The sequence below is a fragment of the Bradysia coprophila genome, unplaced genomic scaffold, assembly GCF_014529535.1.
Source record: "Bradysia coprophila strain Holo2 unplaced genomic scaffold, BU_Bcop_v1 contig_254, whole genome shotgun sequence".
In the NCBI taxonomy this organism is placed as follows: Eukaryota; Metazoa; Arthropoda; class Insecta; order Diptera; family Sciaridae; genus Bradysia; species Bradysia coprophila.
The window spans coordinates 1-18,855 of record NW_023503516.1 but is presented as its reverse complement, the minus strand read 5'-3'; the positions used below and the strand labels follow the sequence as shown (position 1 = coordinate 18,855).

General features: G+C 39.7%; 10 protein-coding genes across 10 annotated transcripts; 3 read left to right on the top strand and 7 right to left on the bottom strand.

The window, feature by feature from the left end:
* Positions 1–324: 324 nt before the first annotated feature.
* On the top strand, positions 325–822 carry LOC119078392 (histone H3). The gene has a single exon (XM_037185894.1). The coding sequence runs from the start codon at positions 358–360 to the stop codon at positions 766–768; it is 411 nt and encodes a 136-aa protein (XP_037041789.1). The 5' UTR covers positions 325–357; the 3' UTR covers positions 769–822.
* A 2,711-nt stretch (positions 823–3,533) lies between these two features.
* On the bottom strand, positions 3,534–4,326 carry LOC119078390 (histone H1-like). Its single transcript, XM_037185892.1, has one exon. It carries the CDS (start codon positions 4,235–4,237, stop codon positions 3,566–3,568), a length of 672 nt encoding a protein of 223 aa, XP_037041787.1. The 5' UTR covers positions 4,238–4,326; the 3' UTR covers positions 3,534–3,565.
* Positions 4,327–5,666: 1,340 nt separating this feature from the next.
* On the bottom strand, positions 5,667–6,123 carry LOC119078391 (histone H2B-like). Its single transcript, XM_037185893.1, has one exon. The coding sequence runs from the start codon at positions 6,099–6,101 to the stop codon at positions 5,730–5,732; it is 372 nt and encodes a 123-aa protein (XP_037041788.1). The 5' UTR covers positions 6,102–6,123; the 3' UTR covers positions 5,667–5,729.
* Positions 6,124–6,264: 141 nt separating this feature from the next.
* On the top strand, positions 6,265–6,753 carry LOC119078394 (histone H2A). The gene has a single exon (XM_037185897.1). It carries the CDS (start codon positions 6,315–6,317, stop codon positions 6,687–6,689), a length of 375 nt encoding a protein of 124 aa, XP_037041792.1. The 5' UTR covers positions 6,265–6,314; the 3' UTR covers positions 6,690–6,753.
* Positions 6,754–7,245: 492 nt separating this feature from the next.
* On the bottom strand, positions 7,246–7,671 carry LOC119078399 (histone H4). The gene has a single exon (XM_037185902.1). The coding sequence runs from the start codon at positions 7,612–7,614 to the stop codon at positions 7,303–7,305; it is 312 nt and encodes a 103-aa protein (XP_037041797.1). The 5' UTR covers positions 7,615–7,671; the 3' UTR covers positions 7,246–7,302.
* Positions 7,672–8,967: 1,296 nt separating this feature from the next.
* On the bottom strand, positions 8,968–9,812 carry LOC119078395 (histone H1-like). Its single transcript, XM_037185898.1, has one exon. It carries the CDS (start codon positions 9,721–9,723, stop codon positions 9,052–9,054), a length of 672 nt encoding a protein of 223 aa, XP_037041793.1. The 5' UTR covers positions 9,724–9,812; the 3' UTR covers positions 8,968–9,051.
* Positions 9,813–11,215: 1,403 nt separating this feature from the next.
* Positions 11,216–11,613, bottom strand: LOC119078397 (histone H2B-like). The gene has a single exon (XM_037185900.1). It carries the CDS (start codon positions 11,589–11,591, stop codon positions 11,220–11,222), a length of 372 nt encoding a protein of 123 aa, XP_037041795.1. The 5' UTR covers positions 11,592–11,613; the 3' UTR covers positions 11,216–11,219.
* A 141-nt stretch (positions 11,614–11,754) lies between these two features.
* LOC119078396 (histone H2A) lies at positions 11,755–12,243 on the top strand. The gene has a single exon (XM_037185899.1). It carries the CDS (start codon positions 11,805–11,807, stop codon positions 12,177–12,179), a length of 375 nt encoding a protein of 124 aa, XP_037041794.1. The 5' UTR covers positions 11,755–11,804; the 3' UTR covers positions 12,180–12,243.
* A 488-nt stretch (positions 12,244–12,731) lies between these two features.
* Positions 12,732–13,165, bottom strand: LOC119078398 (histone H4). The gene has a single exon (XM_037185901.1). It carries the CDS (start codon positions 13,092–13,094, stop codon positions 12,783–12,785), a length of 312 nt encoding a protein of 103 aa, XP_037041796.1. The 5' UTR covers positions 13,095–13,165; the 3' UTR covers positions 12,732–12,782.
* A 3,501-nt stretch (positions 13,166–16,666) lies between these two features.
* On the bottom strand, positions 16,667–17,209 carry LOC119078393 (histone H1-like). The gene has a single exon (XM_037185896.1). It carries the CDS (start codon positions 17,207–17,209, stop codon positions 16,667–16,669), a length of 543 nt encoding a protein of 180 aa, XP_037041791.1.
* Between the last annotated feature and the right edge of the window lie 1,646 nt (positions 17,210–18,855).

Below are 18,855 nucleotides of genomic sequence, written 5' to 3'. Positions count from 1 at the left end.
AATTTTATTTTTTATTCGAACTGTGCAACACAACGACCAAGTCGATAATGAATGTTTTGCAAGCGGTACGCACTCATTTATATACACTTCTCCCCTCCACTTGCATTTTCCGTTTTCCGGCTAAAATCTTCAATTTCCGCACAAATTTCGATTTTTCTCGATTTTCTTATTGCTGTCGACGAAATAAGGAAAATCAAAAAGAAAATTTTCCGATTCCAGTCGACAAAAGTTGGGGAAAATGCAAACATTCCGTGCCATACACGAGCTGTCAAAATGATATAAATGGAGGGAATGTGTTGCGCTCTCCTCATTCTGTTTCTGATCGTTGACAAGCAAACAACAGCAAAAGAGAGAAAAATGGCTCGTACAAAGCAAACTGCACGTAAATCGACCGGTGGAAAAGCACCTCGTAAACAATTGGCCACCAAGGCTGCACGTAAAAGTGCACCAGCTACTGGTGGAGTTAAGAAGCCACATCGTTATCGCCCTGGTACCGTTGCATTGCGAGAAATCCGTCGCTACCAAAAGAGCACCGAATTGTTGATTCGTAAATTGCCTTTCCAACGGCTCGTTCGTGAGATCGCTCAAGATTTCAAGACCGATTTACGTTTCCAAAGTTCGGCTGTTATGGCTCTACAGGAGGCCAGCGAAGCCTATTTGGTCGGTCTGTTCGAAGACACCAATTTGTGCGCAATCCACGCCAAGCGAGTTACCATCATGCCAAAGGATATCCAATTGGCCAGACGTATTCGTGGTGAACGTGCTTAAGATGTTACATAAGTGACGACATCCCACAATCAAAATCGGTCCTTTTCAGGACCAACAAATTCATAACGAAAAACGATACGTTCATTTTCCGTATAAACAATAATACAAATTACAAACCTTTCGAGTATAGGAGATGAGAATATTGGGCAGATTTTTCAACTGTCAAAAAATACAAATTTCAATCGAACAATACCGTAGGCAGCACCGGTACATTTTTTGTTGAGGCATGTGGGAAGGTTGTATTTCGAAGCAGAGGATACCCACAGAAAATGTGAAAAATTGGTTTTTGTTCTTTTTTAGTTTTGGTACGTAAATCAACAGAACTTGATTATGATGTTCGATAGGCAGTGATCAGTCCTAAATTAGTTCAGCATGACCAGCTTACATAAAATAATAAGATACATGGGAGCCTGTAGTGTACATCAACATGTTCAATTTCGTTAAAAGTAGCTCGAAGAATCAACGAATCAACAAAAAATTCTGATTTTATGGCGACGAGTCGTAGTGTCGCACTACTATAGTAGACGCGTTGTGTATTATTAATGGAAATGGATTGCACGTTTTCGTCAGCAATTTGGTAGCCCTAATAAGGGCTGTGTTTTTCAATGCAATCGGATCATTGCAATTTATTCCCTTGACTGAAAGTCAGGGTCTTACACCACAAAATACCGAAATATGTGGGTGACAAAAAAGTTCACTATGATTGAAAATGTATGAAATGGTATGAAAAACGTTAAATGTGGGTGACAAAAAATCGTTGAAGGCACGATAACTTGAGTAATTCTCAAGCAATTTGGATGAATCTTTTTTTTAAATATGTGGAATTAAAATCTCGAGGCTAAGTTCGAAGATGGGCAATGTGGGACGAAGGATCTGGAAGCTATCCAGGAAAAACAGGATTTTACACTGTTGATTATAGCCTCAATCGAAAAAGATTACTTTGATGAAATTTGATTTGGTTGCGTAGTGTGTGTAAATCGTATAAGTATGTTCTAGATAGAGTTTATTTAATAAGTGGAAAGAACAATTCCATCAGTCGATGTCCAGCTTTGAACCGGTAAACATCTCCTGCTAGCCAATTACCAAATTTGATAGTTGACTATCAAATTTGATAGTCAACTATCAAGTTGTTAGTCAACTATCAACTTGATAGTTGACTATCAAATTTGATAGTCAACTATCAAGTTGATAGTCAACTATCAAGTTGATAGTCAACTATCAAGTTGATAGTCAACTATCAAGTTGATAGTCAACTATCAAGTTGATAGTCAACTATCAAGTTGATATTCAACTATCAACTTGATAGTTGACTATCAAATTTGATAGTTGACTATCAACTTGATAGTTGACTATCAAATTTGATAGTTGACTATCAACTTGATAGTTGACTATCAAATTTGATAGTTGACTATCAACTTGATAGTTGACTATCAACTTGATAGTTGACTATCAAATTTGATAGTTGACTATCAACTTGATAGTTGACTATCAAAATTGATAGTTGACTATCAGATTTGATAGTTGACTATCAAATTTGATAGTTGACTAACAACTTGATAGTTGACTAACAAATTTAATGCGTCTACTACCAAAAAAAGATGTTTTTTTACTCAAGGTCTTACGGCAGAAAAATTTCATGAGCACACTATGATTGAAAAGTGTAGGAAATTTTATGAAAAACGTTAAATGTAACCATCATTCTTTGTAGGCAATATAAGATATAAGTCATTCTCAACAAATTTCTGAATATTTTTTTTTAAATTCATTATTCCAACGATCAAACAAAATATGTTACAACTCCCATACGAGTGGAAAGTTTGCGGCCAGAGCGAAGCGAGGGCCGTAATTCTCACGAGTCGTAATAATTTTATGGGACCAATATTCGACCAATAGAAAAATTCAATTTTACCGATAAAAAATAATAAAATACCGATAGAAATGTGGTACATGTCGCTGGCACCTCTTCAGTAAATCAGTAAAAAGTAAAAAAAAAATTGTCTTTGCTTCACTCTTTGTCGATTTCCTAGCGAATTCATCCTTTTACAAAATGTAACGAGAAGGCGTTTTGTTCGTTCCAAGGGAATTCATCCTTTTACAAAATGTAACTTAAAGACGTTTTGTTCGTTCCTAGGGAAATTCATCCTTATACGAAATGTAACTTAAAGACGTTTTGTCAATCCCTCACTTTTGTCGTTTTCTGAATCGACAAAAGTGAAGAAACGAAAAAAAAAATTTTTATCGGTCGTTTATTACCATCCACATTTGTAAAATACCGGGGGACTTCCTTTTTGTACAAAACTGTAAGAGAAGAACATCTATCGTTTTTTTTTTAATTTTTTACCAAAGTGAAAGAGTTGTCTCATCGTTCCACATTTGTAAAACTTCGCATCTACTCTGATTAAATTCGACAAAATGGCAATCAAACAGAATAATAGATAGCTCATACGAGTGGGAAGTTTGCGGCCAGAGCGAAGCGAGGGCCGTAAATCACACGAGTCGCATTTTATTTACGATTTGTGTGGTTGATTGAAAATCTTTCTGCAAATTTATAAGAAAAATCAGAACTCAAAGATCATTCGGTCTTCGAAGGTTTATTTGAAGAACTTTTTCTGTCAAATTTCGTTGTCATGTTTAGAGTAATCGATATATTAAATGTAGGCATTTTTATCAGTGATGCTTCGGAAGTTCAACAATGAAATTGGTCAAAAATATATTGAAAAAATTGTCAGTCAAGGGACCTGACCCGCCCAAAAGGTGGGACCTAGTAATTGGCGAAAATTCCCGTGTTTTAAGGAATTTACTTCTTTTTTGGTGCAGCTGCCTTCTTTGGTGCTGCTTTCTTGGCTGGAGCTGCCTTCTTGGGTTTTGGTGTTTTTGGCTTTTTAGCGGCAGCTTTCGGTTTCGTTGACTTTTCCTTTGGGGCTTTTGGTGCCTTCACGGAACCAGCCTTCTTTGCTGCTTTAGCTGGTGCTGCGGCTTTCTTCTTCTTTTCAGCACTTTTGGCTGCAGGCTTCTTCTTAGCTGGAGATGCAGCTTTCTTCGCTTTCGGTTTCTTTTCACCGGTCGCTGCCTTAGCTTTCTTGGGCTTGGCAGCAGCTTTCTTCGGTGCCGATTCGGACTTTGATTTTGCAACAGTAGCAGAAAGTTTGAATGAACCAGAAGCACCCTTGCCTTTGGTTTGGATCAATTTGCCACCGGTAACGGCACTCTTCAGGTATTTCTTGATGAAAGGCGATAGTTTCTCGGCATCGATCTTGTAATTGGCTGTGATGTACTTCTTGATTGCCTGCAACGATGAACCACCACGTTCTTTCAGGCTTTTGATAGCAGCATTAACCATATCGGCTGTTGGCGGATGGGTTGGCTTCACTCGTGGTTTCTTCGATGCAGCAGAAGCAGTCTTGCTTTTCTTTGCAGCTGGAGATGAGGTAGCTGGGGGAGCAGCTTCGGTCACAGCAGTGTCGGCCATTGTAAATGTTTTGTTTTTAGATTTCGGTTTGAAAGCGTTGAATGTTTGCGGTACACACGATTTGCGTATTTTTATTCGAAAAATGCGGTGCAAATGTGGTACTGACAAAACATTAGTCCCTCACGGAAACAACATCATGCCTGTATAGCACGATACAAAACTTTGCACAAAGTAGTCCAACCGTACACGATTGTCCAAATTGTTAATTATTTTGGGGAAACCCGAGAGCCGTCCGGGATGTTGTGATGGATTCGTAATGTCGACACTCTAATCTTAATCGTGAGGTCATCCAATCGTCCAAGGTTATTCAATGTCGCATGGAAAACGAGTGCGTCGTGACAGACGTGCAATCGGAACTTCGAAAGTTAATTTTTTAATGAAGTCAAATTAATGATCAATCGGGGTCCAGCGATTGCCCACAATGATTTTAGGCAGCAATGGAGTTACATGCATCGAAAGCAGTAACAAAATCCGTATGCATTTGGCTGTGTGTGGAAAAATTTGATGGTTTTAAGGGGCACTGCAACCTCTACATTCTATGGCGCTGTCCGCACACTCTTTCCAATTTCGATTTATTTCGATTCTTTTAATTTGGGCCCTCTGTGGCAGTTGGACCTTTAGCTAGTCCTCGTTCTTCGTCAGATTCACTTTTTTACCACTTTCGATCCATGGAACAACTATTGATTCCGACATACAAAAGCACAAGCACACCAGACATTCACGAGCCAACATTTACGTGAGGTTTTGTTCGATGTTTATTAGAGCTAACCTTTTCATCATCTAGACCTGTGAGTCTGGGAAATGTTTTTTTTTTCTGACTGGAATAATCAGTGAAATGACCACAAACAGTAATGGTATGGCATGAAATCCACGCCACTAACACATTGAATGCGAGTTACAACGCGTTCGAATTTCTTCTGCAGACATCATTGTTTACTAACCCATTGACTGATTGACGCAAACAACAGACCGTTATTTTAACTCGGTTGGTGATGGACAAAAAATTTTATGTTCCAGAAAAGACAGTCAACGTTCGCCTTTAGGATCTTCCTTTAAAAGTGGAAAAAGTCGGTTTTCTTGACTGCCCCATATATGTCAACATCTGTACAGAAATAGCGACTGAAAGTGGACGGACCACACACAGCTCAAATTTATTTCTATTAACGAATTGTGGATGGGCGACATTGCATTTTGTTTGTTTGTCTTCTACTTAATGATTGCTAGCAGATTTCATAAAGAGACTGTCTAAATCTAATCAAGCCTAAAGCTCAGCGACCACTCTCAATTATGTAGAACAATATTAAAAATCATGGCCAAAGCCCAATTACAGTTAGACGGAGTAGAGCCACACCCAAAGTTTCGGAGTCGGTTTTTTTTGTATTATTTTCGAATTGATTTCAAATGTTTTTCGTAAATGAAATGGTGGCTCTGAAAAGAGCCGTTTGTTTTGATGTCGGAGATTTCAATGTGAAACCATTTTTTTTAAACCAATTTACTTGGAGCTGGTGTATTTGGTGACGGCTTTTGTGCCTTCACTGACAGCGTGCTTGGCCAATTCACCAGGCAACAACAGACGAACAGCGGTTTGAATTTCCCGACTGGTGATGGTCGATCGTTTGTTGTAGTGAGCCAAACGGGATGCTTCGGCAGCAATGCGTTCGAAAATATCATTAACGAAACTGTTCATGATACTCATGGCTTTGCTCGAAATACCAGTGTCTGGATGCACTTGCTTCAACACTTTGTAGATGTAGATGGCATAAGATTCCTTACGCTTGCGTTTCTTCTTCTTGTCGCCTTTCGAAATGTTCTTTTGCGCCTTACCGGCCTTCTTGGCAGCTTTTCCGCTTGTCTTTGGTGGCATGTTTACTGAACGATACACTCAATGAAACTATATCAATACCGTCACATTCGTACCGCACTTTTATATTCACTTTTGTTCAACGAGATGGCTCCGCCCATTCATCCATATGGTTGAACGAACGTGCATATAAAGAAAGTAGACGCGTACGTTCGGTATCATTCAGTCATTCAGTTTCGTGCTGTAAACAAGTAAATTAAAAAACCAATTTGAAAAATGTCTGGCCGTGGTAAAGGTGGAAAAGTTAAGGGAAAGGCAAAGTCTCGTTCGAACCGTGCCGGATTACAGTTTCCAGTCGGTCGTATTCACCGATTGTTGCGTAAAGGCAACTATGCCGAACGTGTCGGTGCTGGTGCTCCAGTTTATTTGGCAGCTGTGATGGAATATTTGGCTGCTGAAGTATTGGAATTGGCTGGTAACGCAGCCCGTGACAACAAGAAGACCAGAATCATTCCACGTCACTTACAGTTGGCCATCCGCAACGACGAAGAATTGAACAAGTTGTTGTCGGGTGTAACCATTGCCCAAGGTGGTGTTCTGCCCAACATTCAGGCAGTTTTGTTGCCGAAAAAGACCGAAAAGAAGGCTTAAGTGCCCTGTATACTGGAAACATCTCGAGTATACCCGAAAAAACGCCCTTTTAAGGGCGACCAAAAATTTAACGAAAAACAATTGAATCATTCGATAGAATAATACGAGAAAAATAGAAGCTTTTCTGTTGGTGCTGCGTTCATTTTCAGCTGCAATTTTAAAGAACAAAGCGTTTTATGATGCGCAACTCGCATGGCTTTAATCAGAAAATATCAAATTTGTTATCGTCGCCTTAAGTCAGACGCTATACTCTTTGTAACGTACACAACTTGTGAATGAAGAAAAATGAATGGGTCCCTTTGTGTTGTTTTTTTTTAGCCTTTTCCCTTACACAATAATTTCCCTAGCCCAATTTTGCTACTGCTGTTAACGCTCCATTAATTATAATCGAAAACAGAACTAATCTCAAGACGTACACATGCGTCACACATTCAGAAGTTTCATTCGAAATTCAATTTCATCATTTCATGTCATTAACATTATTCCTCTCATCATATAGCGTTTTGTATTATTATGTTCGAAAGTGAGTATCGAATCGTTTTTATTTATGATTTTGGCGGCCCTGAAAAGGGCCATTTTAATAAGCGCGTTGCTCTTGTTAACGCACAATGATTTAACCTCCGAAACCGTACAATGTACGTCCCTGTCGTTTCAAGGCATAAACGACATCCATGGCTGTTACGGTCTTACGTTTAGCATGTTCCGTGTAGGTGACTGCATCTCGGATAACATTTTCCAAGAAAACTTTCAGAACACCACGGGTTTCTTCATAGATCAAACCGGAAATACGTTTGACACCACCACGACGGGCCAATCGACGAATGGCTGGCTTCGTAATACCTTGGATGTTATCACGCAAAACTTTGCGATGACGCTTTGCGCCTCCTTTTCCCAAACCTTTACCACCTTTACCGCGTCCAGTCATTTTTCAATTTTATTTTTTTATTCGAACTGTGCAACACAACGACCAAGTCGATACTGAATGTTTTGCAAGCGGTACGCACTCATTTATATACACTTCTCCCCTCCACTTGCATTTTCCGTTTTCCGGCTAAAATCTTCAATTTCCGCACAAATTTCGATTTTTCTCGATTTTCTATTTGCTGTCGACGAAATTAAGGAAAATCAAAAAGAAAATTTTCCGATTCCAGTCGACAAAGTTGGGAAAATGCAAACATTCCGTGCCATACAACGAGCTGTCAAAATGATATAAATAGAGGGGAATGTGTTGCGCTCTCCTCATTCTGTTTCTGATCGTTGACAAGCAAACAACAGCAAAAGAGAGAAAAATGGCTCGTACAAAGCAAACTGCACGTAAATCGACCGGTGGAAAAGCACCTCGTAAACAATTGGCCACCAAGGCTGCACGTAAAAGTGCACCAGCTACTGGTGGAGTTAAGAAGCCACATCGTTATCGCCCTGGTACCGTTGCATTGCGAGAAATCCGTCGCTACCAAAAGAGCACCGAATTGTTGATTCGTAAATTGCCTTTCCAACGGCTCGTTCGTGAGATCGCTCAAGATTTCAAGACCGATTTACGTTTCCAAAGTTCGGCTGTTATGGCTCTACAGGAGGCCAGCGAAGCCTATTTGGTCGGTCTGTTCGAAGACACCAATTTGTGCGCAATCCACGCCAAGCGAGTTACCATCATGCCAAAGGATATCCAATTGGCCAGACGTATTCGTGGTGAACGTGCTTAAGATGTTACATAAGTGACGACATCCCACAATCAAAATCGGTCCTTTTCAGGACCAACAAATTCATAACGAAAAACGATACGTTCATTTTCCGTATAAACAATAATACAAATTACAAACCTTTCGAGTATAGGAGATGAGAATATTGGGCAGATTTTTCAACTGTCAAAAAATACAAATTTCAATCGAACAATACCGTAGGCAGCACCGGTACATTTTTTGTTGAGGCATGTGGGAAGGTTGTATTTCGAAGCAGAGGATATCCCACAGAAAATGTGAAAAATTGGTTTTTGTTCTTTTTTAGTTTTGGTACGTAAATCAACAGAACTTGATTATGATGTTCGATAGGCAGTGATCAGTCCTAAATTAGTTCAGCATGACCAGCTTACATAAAATAATAAGATACATGGGAGCCTGTAGTGTACATCAACATGTTCAATTTCGTTAAAAGTAGCTCGAAGAATCAACGAATCAACAAAAAATTCTGATTTTATGGCGACGAGTCGTAGTGTCGCACTACTATAGTAGACGCGTTGTGTATTATTAATGGAAATGGATTGCACGTTTTCGTCAGCAATTTGGTAGCCCTAATAAGGGCTGTGTTTTTCAATGCAATCGGATCATTGCAATTTATAATTGGCGAAAATTCCCGTGTTTTAAGGAATTTACTTCTTTTTTGGTGCAGCTGCCTTCTTTGGTGCTGCTTTCTTGGCTGGAGCTGCCTTCTTGGGTTTTGGTGTTTTTGGCTTTTTAGCGGCAGCTTTCGGTTTCGTTGACTTTTCCTTTGGGGCTTTTGGTGCCTTCACGGAACCAGCCTTCTTTGCTGCTTTAGCTGGTGCTGCGGCTTTCTTCTTCTTTTCAGCACTTTTGGCTGCAGGCTTCTTCTTAGCTGGAGATGCAGCTTTCTTCGCTTTCGGTTTCTTTTCACCGGTCGCTGCCTTAGCTTTCTTGGGCTTGGCAGCAGCTTTCTTCGGTGCCGATTCGGACTTTGATTTTGCAACAGTAGCAGAAAGTTTGAATGAACCAGAAGCACCCTTGCCTTTGGTTTGGATCAATTTGCCACCGGTAACGGCACTCTTCAGGTATTTCTTGATGAAAGGCGATAGTTTCTCGGCATCGATCTTGTAATTGGCTGTGATGTACTTCTTGATTGCCTGCAACGATGAACCACCACGTTCTTTCAGGCTTTTGATAGCAGCATTAACCATATCGGCTGTTGGCGGATGGGTTGGCTTCACTCGTGGTTTCTTCGATGCAGCAGAAGCAGTCTTGCTTTTCTTTGCAGCTGGAGATGAGGTAGCTGGGGGAGCAGCTTCGGTCACAGCAGTGTCGGCCATTGTAAATGTTTTGTTTTTAGATTTCGGTTTGAAAGCGTTGAATGTTTGCGGTACACACGATTTGCGTATTTTTATTCGAAAAATGCGGTGCAAATGTGGTACTGACAAAACATTAGTCCCTCACGGAAACAACATCATGCCTGTATAGCACGATACAAAACTTTGCACAAAGTAGTCCAACCGTACACGATTGTCCAAATTGTTAATTATTTTGGGGAAACCCGAGAGCCGTCCGGGATGTTGTGATGGATTCGTAATGTCGACACTCTAATCTTAATCGTGAGGTCATTCAATCGTCCAAGGTTATTCAATGTCGCATGGAAAACGAGTGCGTCGTGACAGACGTGCAATCGGAACTTCGAAAGTTAATTTTTTAATGAAGTCAAATTAATGATCAATCGGGGTCCAGCGATTGCCCACAATGATTTTAGGCAGCAATGGAGTTACATGCATCGAAAGCAGTAACAAAATCCGTATGCATTTGGCTGTGTGTGGAAAAATTTGATGGTTTTAAGGGGCACTGCAACCTCTACATTCCATGGCGCTGTCCGCACACTCTTTCCAATTTCGATTTATTTCGATTCTTTTAATTTGGGCCCTCTGTGGCAGTTGGACCTTTAGCTAGTCCTCGTTCTTCGTCAGATTCACTTTTTTACCACTTTCGATCCATGGAACAACTATTGATTCCGACATACAAAGGCACAAGCACACCAGACATTCACGAGCCAACATTTACGAGTGGTTTTGTTCGATGTTTATTAGAGCTAACCTTTTCATCATCTAGACCTGTGAGTCTGGGAAATGTTTTTTTTTTCCTGACTGGAATAATCAGTGAAATGACCACAAACAGTAATGGTATGGCATGAAATCCACGCCACTAACACATTGAATGCGAGTTACAACGCGTTCGAATTTCTTCTGCAGACATCATTGTTTACTAACCCATTGACTGATTGACGCAAACAACAGACCGTTATTTTAACTCGGTTGGTGATGGACAAAAAATTTTATGTTCCAGAAAAGACAGTCAACGTTCGCCTTTAGGATCTTCCTTTAAAAGTGGAAAAAGTCGGTTTTCTTGACTGCCCCATATATGTCAACATCTGTACAGAAATAGCGACTGAAAGTGGACGGACCACACACAGCTCAAATTTATTTCTATTAACGAATTGTGGATGGGCGACATTGCATTTTGTTTGTTTGTCTTCTACTTAATGATTGCTAGCAGATTTCATAAAGAGACTGTCTAAATCTAATCAAGCCTAAAGCTCAGCGACCACTCTCAATTATTTAGAACAATATTAAAAATCATGGCCAAAGCCCAATTACAGTTAGACGGAGTAGAGCCACACCCAAAGTTTCGGAGTCGGTTTTTTTTGTATTATTTTCGAATTGATTTCAAATGTTTTTCGTAAATGAAATGGTGGCTCTGAAAAGAGCCGTTTGTTTTGATGTCGGAGATTTCAATGTGAAACCATTTTTTTTTTAAAACCAATTTACTTGGAGCTGGTGTATTTGGTGACGGCTTTTGTGCCTTCACTGACAGCGTGCTTGGCCAATTCACCAGGCAACAACAGACGAACAGCGGTTTGAATTTCCCGACTGGTGATGGTCGATCGTTTGTTGTAGTGAGCCAAACGGGATGCTTCGGCAGCAATGCGTTCGAAAATATCATTAACGAAACTGTTCATGATACTCATGGCTTTGCTCGAAATACCAGTGTCTGGATGCACTTGCTTCAACACTTTGTAGATGTAGATGGCATAAGATTCCTTACGCTTGCGTTTCTTCTTCTTGTCGCCTTTCGAAATGTTCTTTTGCGCCTTACCGGCCTTCTTGGCAGCTTTTCCGCTTGTCTTTGGTGGCATGTTTACTGAACGATACACTCAATGAAACTATATCAATACCGTCACATTCGTACCGCACTTTTATATTCACTTTTGTTCAACGAGATGGCTCCGCCCATTCATCCATATGGTTGAACGAACGTGCATATAAAGACAGTAGACGCGTACGTTCGGTATCATTCAGTCATTCAGTTTCGTGCTGTAAACAAGTAAATTAAAAAACCAATTTGAAAAATGTCTGGCCGTGGTAAAGGTGGAAAAGTTAAGGGAAAGGCAAAGTCTCGTTCGAACCGTGCCGGATTACAGTTTCCAGTCGGTCGTATTCACCGATTGTTGCGTAAAGGCAACTATGCCGAACGTGTCGGTGCTGGTGCTCCAGTTTATTTGGCAGCTGTGATGGAATATTTGGCTGCTGAAGTATTGGAATTGGCTGGTAACGCAGCCCGTGACAACAAGAAGACCAGAATCATTCCACGTCACTTACAGTTGGCCATCCGCAACGACGAAGAATTGAACAAGTTGTTGTCGGGTGTAACCATTGCCCAAGGTGGTGTTCTGCCCAACATTCAGGCAGTTTTGTTGCCGAAAAAGACCGAAAAGAAGGCTTAAGTGCCCTGTATACTGGAAACATCTCGAGTATACCCGAAAAAACGCCCTTTTAAGGGCGACCAAAAATTTAACGAAAAACAATTGAATCATTCGATAGAATAATACGAGAAAAATAGAAGCTTTTCTGTTGGTGCTGCGTTCATTTTCAGCTGCAATTTTAAAGAACAAAGCGTTTTATGATGCGCAACTCGCATGGCTTTAATCAGAAAATATCAAATTTGTTATCGTCGCCTTAAGTCAGACGCTATACTCTTTGTAACGTACACAACTTGTGAATGAAGAAAAATGGATGGGTCCCTTTGTGTTGTTTTTTTTTAGCCTTTTCCCTTACACAATAATTTCCCTAGCCCAATTTTGCTACTGTTGTTAACGCTCCATTAATTATAATCGAAAACAGAACTAATCTCAAGACGTACACATGCGTCACACATTCAGAAGTTTCATTCGAAATTCAATTTCATCATTAACATTATTCCTCTCAACATATAGGGTTTTGTATTATTATGTTCGAAAGTGAGTATCGAATCGTTTTTATTTATGATTTTGGCGGCCCTGAAAAGGGCCATTTTAATAAGCGCGTTGCTCTTGTTAACGCAGAATGATTTAACCTCCGAAACCGTACAATGTACGTCCCTGTCGTTTCAAGGCATAAACGACATCCATGGCTGTTACGGTCTTACGTTTAGCATGTTCCGTGTAGGTGACTGCATCTCGGATAACATTTTCCAAGAAAACTTTCAGAACACCACGGGTTTCTTCATAGATCAAACCGGAAATACGTTTGACACCACCACGACGGGCCAATCGACGAATGGCTGGCTTCGTAATACCTTGGATGTTATCACGCAAAACTTTGCGATGACGCTTGGCGCCTCCTTTTCCCAAACCTTTACCACCTTTACCGCGTCCAGTCATTTTTCAATTTTATTTTTTTATTCGAACTGTGCAACACAACGACCAAGTCGATACTGAATGTTTTGCAAGCGGTACGCACTCATTTATATACACTTCTCCCCTCCACTTGCATTTTCCGTTTTCCGGCTAAAATCTTCAATTTCCGCACAAATTTCGATTTTTCTCGATTTTCTATTTGCTGTCGACGAAATTAAGGAAAATCAAAAAGAAAATTTTCCGATTCCAGTCGACAAAGTTGGGAAAATGCAAACATTCCGTGCCATACAACGAGCTGTCAAAATGATATAAATGGAGGGGAATGTGTTGCGCTCTCCTCATTCTGTTTCTGATCGTTGACAAGCAAACAACAGCAAAAGAGAGAAAAATGGCTCGTACAAAGCAAACTGCACGTAAATCGACCGGTGGAAAAGCACCTCGTAAACAATTGGCCACCAAGGCTGCACGTAAAAGTGCACCAGCTACTGGTGGAGTTAAGAAGCCACATCGTTATCGCCCTGGTACCGTTGCATTGCGAGAAATCCGTCGCTACCAAAAGAGCACCGAATTGTTGATTCGTAAATTGCCTTTCCAACGGCTCGTTCGTGAGATCGCTCAAGATTTCAAGACCGATTTACGTTTCCAAAGTTCGGCTGTTATGGCTCTACAGGAGGCCAGCGAAGCCTATTTGGTCGGTCTGTTCGAAGACACCAATTTGTGCGCAATCCACGCCAAGCGAGTTACCATCATGCCAAAGGATATCCAATTGGCCAGACGTATTCGTGGTGAACGTGCTTAAGATGTTACATAAGTGACGACATCCCACAATCAAAATCGGTCCTTTTCAGGACCAACAAATTCATAACGAAAAACGATACGTTCATTTTCCGTATAAACAATAATACAAATTACAAACCTTTCGAGTATAGGAGATGAGAATATTGGGCAGATTTTTCAACTGTCAAAAAATACAAATTTCAATCGAACAATACCGTAGGCAGCACCGGTACATTTTTTGTTGAGGCATGTGGGAAGGTTGTATTTCGAAGCAGAGGATACCCACAGAAAATGTGAAAAATTGGTTTTTGTTCTTTTTTAGTTTTGGTACGTAAATCAACAGAACTTGATTATGATGTTCGATAGGCAGTGATCAGTCCTAAATTAGTTCAGCATGACCAGCTTACATAAAATAATAAGATACATGGGAGCCTGTAGTGTACATCAACATGTTCAATTTCGTTAAAAGTAGCTCGAAGAATCAACGAATCAACAAAAAATTCTGATTTTATGGCGACGAGTCGTAGTGTCGCACTACTATAGTAGACGCGTTGTGTATTATTAATGGAAATGGATTGCACGTTTTCGTCAGCAATTTGGTAGCCCTAATAAGGGCTGTGTTTTTCAATGCAATCGGATCATTGCAATTTATTCCCTTGACTGAAAGTCAGGGTCTTACACCACAAAATACCGAAATATGTGGGTGACAAAAAAGTTCACTATGATTGAAAATGTATGAAATGGTATGAAAAACGTTAAATGTGGGTGACAAAAAATCGTTGAAGGCACGATAACTTGAGTAATTCTCAAGCAATTTGGATGAATCTTTTTTTTAAATATGTGGAATTAAAATCTCGAGGCTAAGTTCGAAGATGGGCAATGTGGGACGAAGGATCTGGAAGCTATCCAGGAAAAACAGGATTTTACACTGTTGATTATAGCCTCAATCGAAAAAGATTACTTTGATGAAATTTGATTTGGTTGCGTAGTGTGTGTAAATCGTATAAGTATGTTCTAGATAGAGTTTATTTAATAAGTGGAAAGAACAATTCCATCAGTCGATGTCCAGCTTTGAACCGGTAAACATCTCCTGCTAGCCAATTACCAAATTTGATAGTTGACTATCAAATTTGATAGTCAACTATCAAGTTGTTAGTCAACTATCAACTTGATAGTTGACTATCAAATTTGATAGTCAACTATCAAGTTGATAGTCAACTATCAAGTTGATAGTCAACTATCAAGTTGATAGTCAACTATCAAGTTGATAGTCAACTATCAAGTTGATAGTCAACTATCAAGTTGATATTCAACTATCAACTTGATAGTTGACTATCAAATTTGATAGTTGACTATCAACTTGATAGTTGACTATCAAATTTGATAGTTGACTATCAACTTGATAGTTGACTATCAAATTTGATAGTTGACTATCAACTTGATAGTTGACTATCAACTTGATAGTTGACTATCAAATTTGATAGTTGACTATCAACTTGATAGTTGACTATCAAAATTGATAGTTGACTATCAGATTTGATAGTTGACTATCAAATTTGATAGTTGACTAACAACTTGATAGTTGACTAACAAATTTAATGCGTCTACTACCAAAAAAAGATGTTTTTTTACTCAAGGTCTTACGGCAGAAAAATTTCATGAGCACACTATGATTGAAAAGTGTAGGAAATTTTATGAAAAACGTTAAATGTAACCATCATTCTTTGTAGGCAATATAAGATATAAGTCATTCTCAACAAATTTCTGAATATTTTTTTTTAAATTCATTATTCCAACGATCAAACAAAATATGTTACAACTCCCATACGAGTGGAAAGTTTGCGGCCAGAGCGAAGCGAGGGCCGTAATTCTCACGAGTCGTAATAATTTTATGGGACCAATATTCGACCAATAGAAAAATTCAATTTTACCGATAAAAAATAATAAAATACCGATAGAAATGTGGTACATGTCGCTGGCACCTCTTCAGTAAATCAGTAAAAAGTAAAAAAAAAATTGTCTTTGCTTCACTCTTTGTCGATTTCCTAGCGAATTCATCCTTTTACAAAATGTAACGAGAAGGCGTTTTGTTCGTTCCAAGGGAATTCATCCTTTTACAAAATGTAACTTAAAGACGTTTTGTTCGTTCCTAGGGAAATTCATCCTTATACGAAATGTAACTTAAAGACGTTTTGTCAATCCCTCACTTTTGTCGTTTTCTGAATCGACAAAAGTGAAGAAACGAAAAAAAAAATTTTTATCGGTCGTTTATTACCATCCACATTTGTAAAATACCGGGGGACTTCCTTTTTGTACAAAACTGTAAGAGAAGAACATCTATCGTTTTTTTTTTAATTTTTTACCAAAGTGAAAGAGTTGTCTCATCGTTCCACATTTGTAAAACTTCGCATCTACTCTGATTAAATTCGACAAAATGGCAATCAAACAGAATAATAGATAGCTCATACGAGTGGGAAGTTTGCGGCCAGAGCGAAGCGAGGGCCGTAAATCACACGAGTCGCATTTTATTTACGATTTGTGTGGTTGATTGAAAATCTTTCTGCAAATTTATAAGAAAAATCAGAACTCAAAGATCATTCGGTCTTCGAAGGTTTATTTGAAGAACTTTTTCTGTCAAATTTCGTTGTCATGTTTAGAGTAATCGATATATTAAATGTAGGCATTTTTATCAGTGATGCTTCGGAAGTTCAACAATGAAATTGGTCAAAAATATATTGAAAAAATTGTCAGTCAAGGGACCTGACCCGCCCAAAAGGTGGGACCTAGTAATTGGCGAAAATTCCCGTGTTTTAAGGAATTTACTTCTTTTTTGGTGCAGCTGCCTTCTTTGGTGCTGCTTTCTTGGCTGGAGCTGCCTTCTTGGGTTTTGGTGTTTTTGGCTTTTTAGCGGCAGCTTTCGGTTTCGTTGACTTTTCCTTTGGGGCTTTTGGTGCCTTCACGGAACCAGCCTTCTTTGCTGCTTTAGCTGGTGCTGCGGCTTTCTTCTTCTTTTCAGCACTTTTGGCTGCAGGCTTCTTCTTAGCTGGAGATGCAGCTTTCTTCGCTTTCGGTTTCTTTTCACCGGTCGCTGCCTTAGCTTTCTTGGGCTTGGCAGCAGCTTTCTTCGGTGCCGATTCGGACTTTGATTTTGCAACAGTAGCAGAAAGTTTGAATGAACCAGAAGCACCCTTGCCTTTGGTTTGGATCAATTTGCCACCGGTAACGGCACTCTTCAGGTATTTCTTGATGAAAGGCGATAGTTTTCTCGGCATCGATCTTGTAATTGGCTGTGATGTACTTCTTGATTGCCTGCAACGATGAACCACACGTTCTTTCAGGCTTTTGATAGCAGCATTAACCATATCGGCTGTTGGCGGATGGGTTGGCTTCACTCGTGGTTTCTTCGATGCAGCAGAAGCAGTCTTGCTTTTCTTTGCAGCTGGAGATGAGGTAGCTGGGGGAGCAGCTTCGGTCACAGCAGTGTCCGGCCATTGTAAATGTTTTGTTTTTAGATTTCGGTTTGAAAGCGTTGAATGTTTGCGGTACACACGATTTGCGTATTTTTATTCGAAAAATGCGGTGCAAATGTGGTATGACAAACATTAGTCCCTCACGGAAACAACATCATGCCTGTATAGCACGATACAAAACTTTTGCACAAAGTAGTCCAACCGTACACGATTGTCCAAATTGTTAATTATTTTGGGGAAACCCGAGAGCCGTCCGGGATGTTGTGATGGATTCGTAATGTCGACACTCTAATCTTAATCGTGAGGTCATCCAATCGTCCAAGGTTATTCAATGTCGCATGGAAAACGAGTGCGTCGTGACAGACGTGCAATCGGAACTTCGAAAGTTAATTTTTTAATGAAGTCAAATTAATGATCAATCGGGGTCCAGCGATTGCCCACAATGATTTTAGGCAGCAATGGAGTTACATGCATCGAAAGCAGTAACAAAATCCGTATGCATTTGGCTGTGTGTGGAAAAATTTGATGGTTTTAAGGGGCACTGCAACTCTACATTCTATGGCGCTGTCCGCACACTCTTTCCAATTTCGATTTATTTCGATTCTTTTAATTTGGGCCCTCTGTGGCAGTTGGACCTTTAGCTAGTCCTCGTTCTTCGTCAGATTCACTTTTTTACCACTTTCGATCCATGGAACAACTATTGATTCCGACATACAAAAGCACAAGCACACCAGACATTCACGAGCCAACATTTACGTGAGGTTTTGTTCGATGTTTATTAGAGCTAACCTTTCATCATCTAGACCTGTGAGTCTGGGAAATGTTTTTTTTTTCCTGACTGGAATAATCAGTAAATGACCACAACAGTAATGGTATGGCATGAAATCCACGCCACTAACACATTGAATGCGAGTTACAACGCGTTCGAATTTCTTCTGCACATCATTGTTTACTAACCCATTGACTGATTGACGCAAACAACAGACCGTTATTTTAACTCGGTTGGTGATGGACAAAAAATTTTATGTTCCAGAAAAGACAGTCAACGTTCGCCTTTAGGATCTTCCTTTAAAAGTGGAAAAAGTCGGTTTTCTTGACTGCCCCATATATGTCAACATCTGTACAGAAATAGCGACTGAAAGTGGACGGACCACACACAGCTCAAATTTATTTCTATTAACGAATTGTGGATGGCGACATTGCATTTTGTTTGTTTGTCTTCTACTTAATGATTGCTAGCAGATTTCATAAAGAGACTGTCTAAATCTAATCAAGCCTAAAGCTCAGCGACCACTCTCAATTATTAGAACAATATTAAAAATCATGGCCAAAGCCCAATTACAGTTAGACGGAGTAGAGAGCCACACCAAAGTTTCGGAGTCGTTTTTTTGTATTATTTTCGAATTGATTTCAAATTGTTTTCGTAAATGAAATGGTGGCTCTGAAAAGAGCCGTTTTGTTTGATGTCGGAGATTTCAATGTGAAACCATTTTTTTTTAAAACCAATTTACTTGAGCTGGTGTATTTGGTGACGGCTT

Excerpts from the sequence above, each read along its gene's own strand:
- LOC119078399 (XM_037185902.1), bottom strand. The coding sequence starts at position 7,614 with ATGACTGGACGCGGTAAAGGTGGTAAAGGTTTGGGAAAAGGAGGCGCA.
- LOC119078392 (XM_037185894.1), top strand. The coding sequence starts at position 358 with ATGGCTCGTACAAAGCAAACTGCACGTAAATCGACCGGTGGAAAAGCA.
- LOC119078396 (XM_037185899.1), top strand. The coding sequence starts at position 11,805 with ATGTCTGGCCGTGGTAAAGGTGGAAAAGTTAAGGGAAAGGCAAAGTCT.
- LOC119078391 (XM_037185893.1), bottom strand. The coding sequence starts at position 6,101 with ATGCCACCAAAGACAAGCGGAAAAGCTGCCAAGAAGGCCGGTAAGGCG.
- LOC119078398 (XM_037185901.1), bottom strand. The coding sequence starts at position 13,094 with ATGACTGGACGCGGTAAAGGTGGTAAAGGTTTGGGAAAAGGAGGCGCC.
- LOC119078395 (XM_037185898.1), bottom strand. The coding sequence starts at position 9,723 with ATGGCCGACACTGCTGTGACCGAAGCTGCTCCCCCAGCTACCTCATCT.
- LOC119078397 (XM_037185900.1), bottom strand. The coding sequence starts at position 11,591 with ATGCCACCAAAGACAAGCGGAAAAGCTGCCAAGAAGGCCGGTAAGGCG.
- LOC119078390 (XM_037185892.1), bottom strand. The coding sequence starts at position 4,237 with ATGGCCGACACTGCTGTGACCGAAGCTGCTCCCCCAGCTACCTCATCT.
- LOC119078394 (XM_037185897.1), top strand. The coding sequence starts at position 6,315 with ATGTCTGGCCGTGGTAAAGGTGGAAAAGTTAAGGGAAAGGCAAAGTCT.
- LOC119078393 (XM_037185896.1), bottom strand. The coding sequence starts at position 17,209 with ATGGTTAATGCTGCTATCAAAAGCCTGAAAGAACGTGTGGTTCATCGT.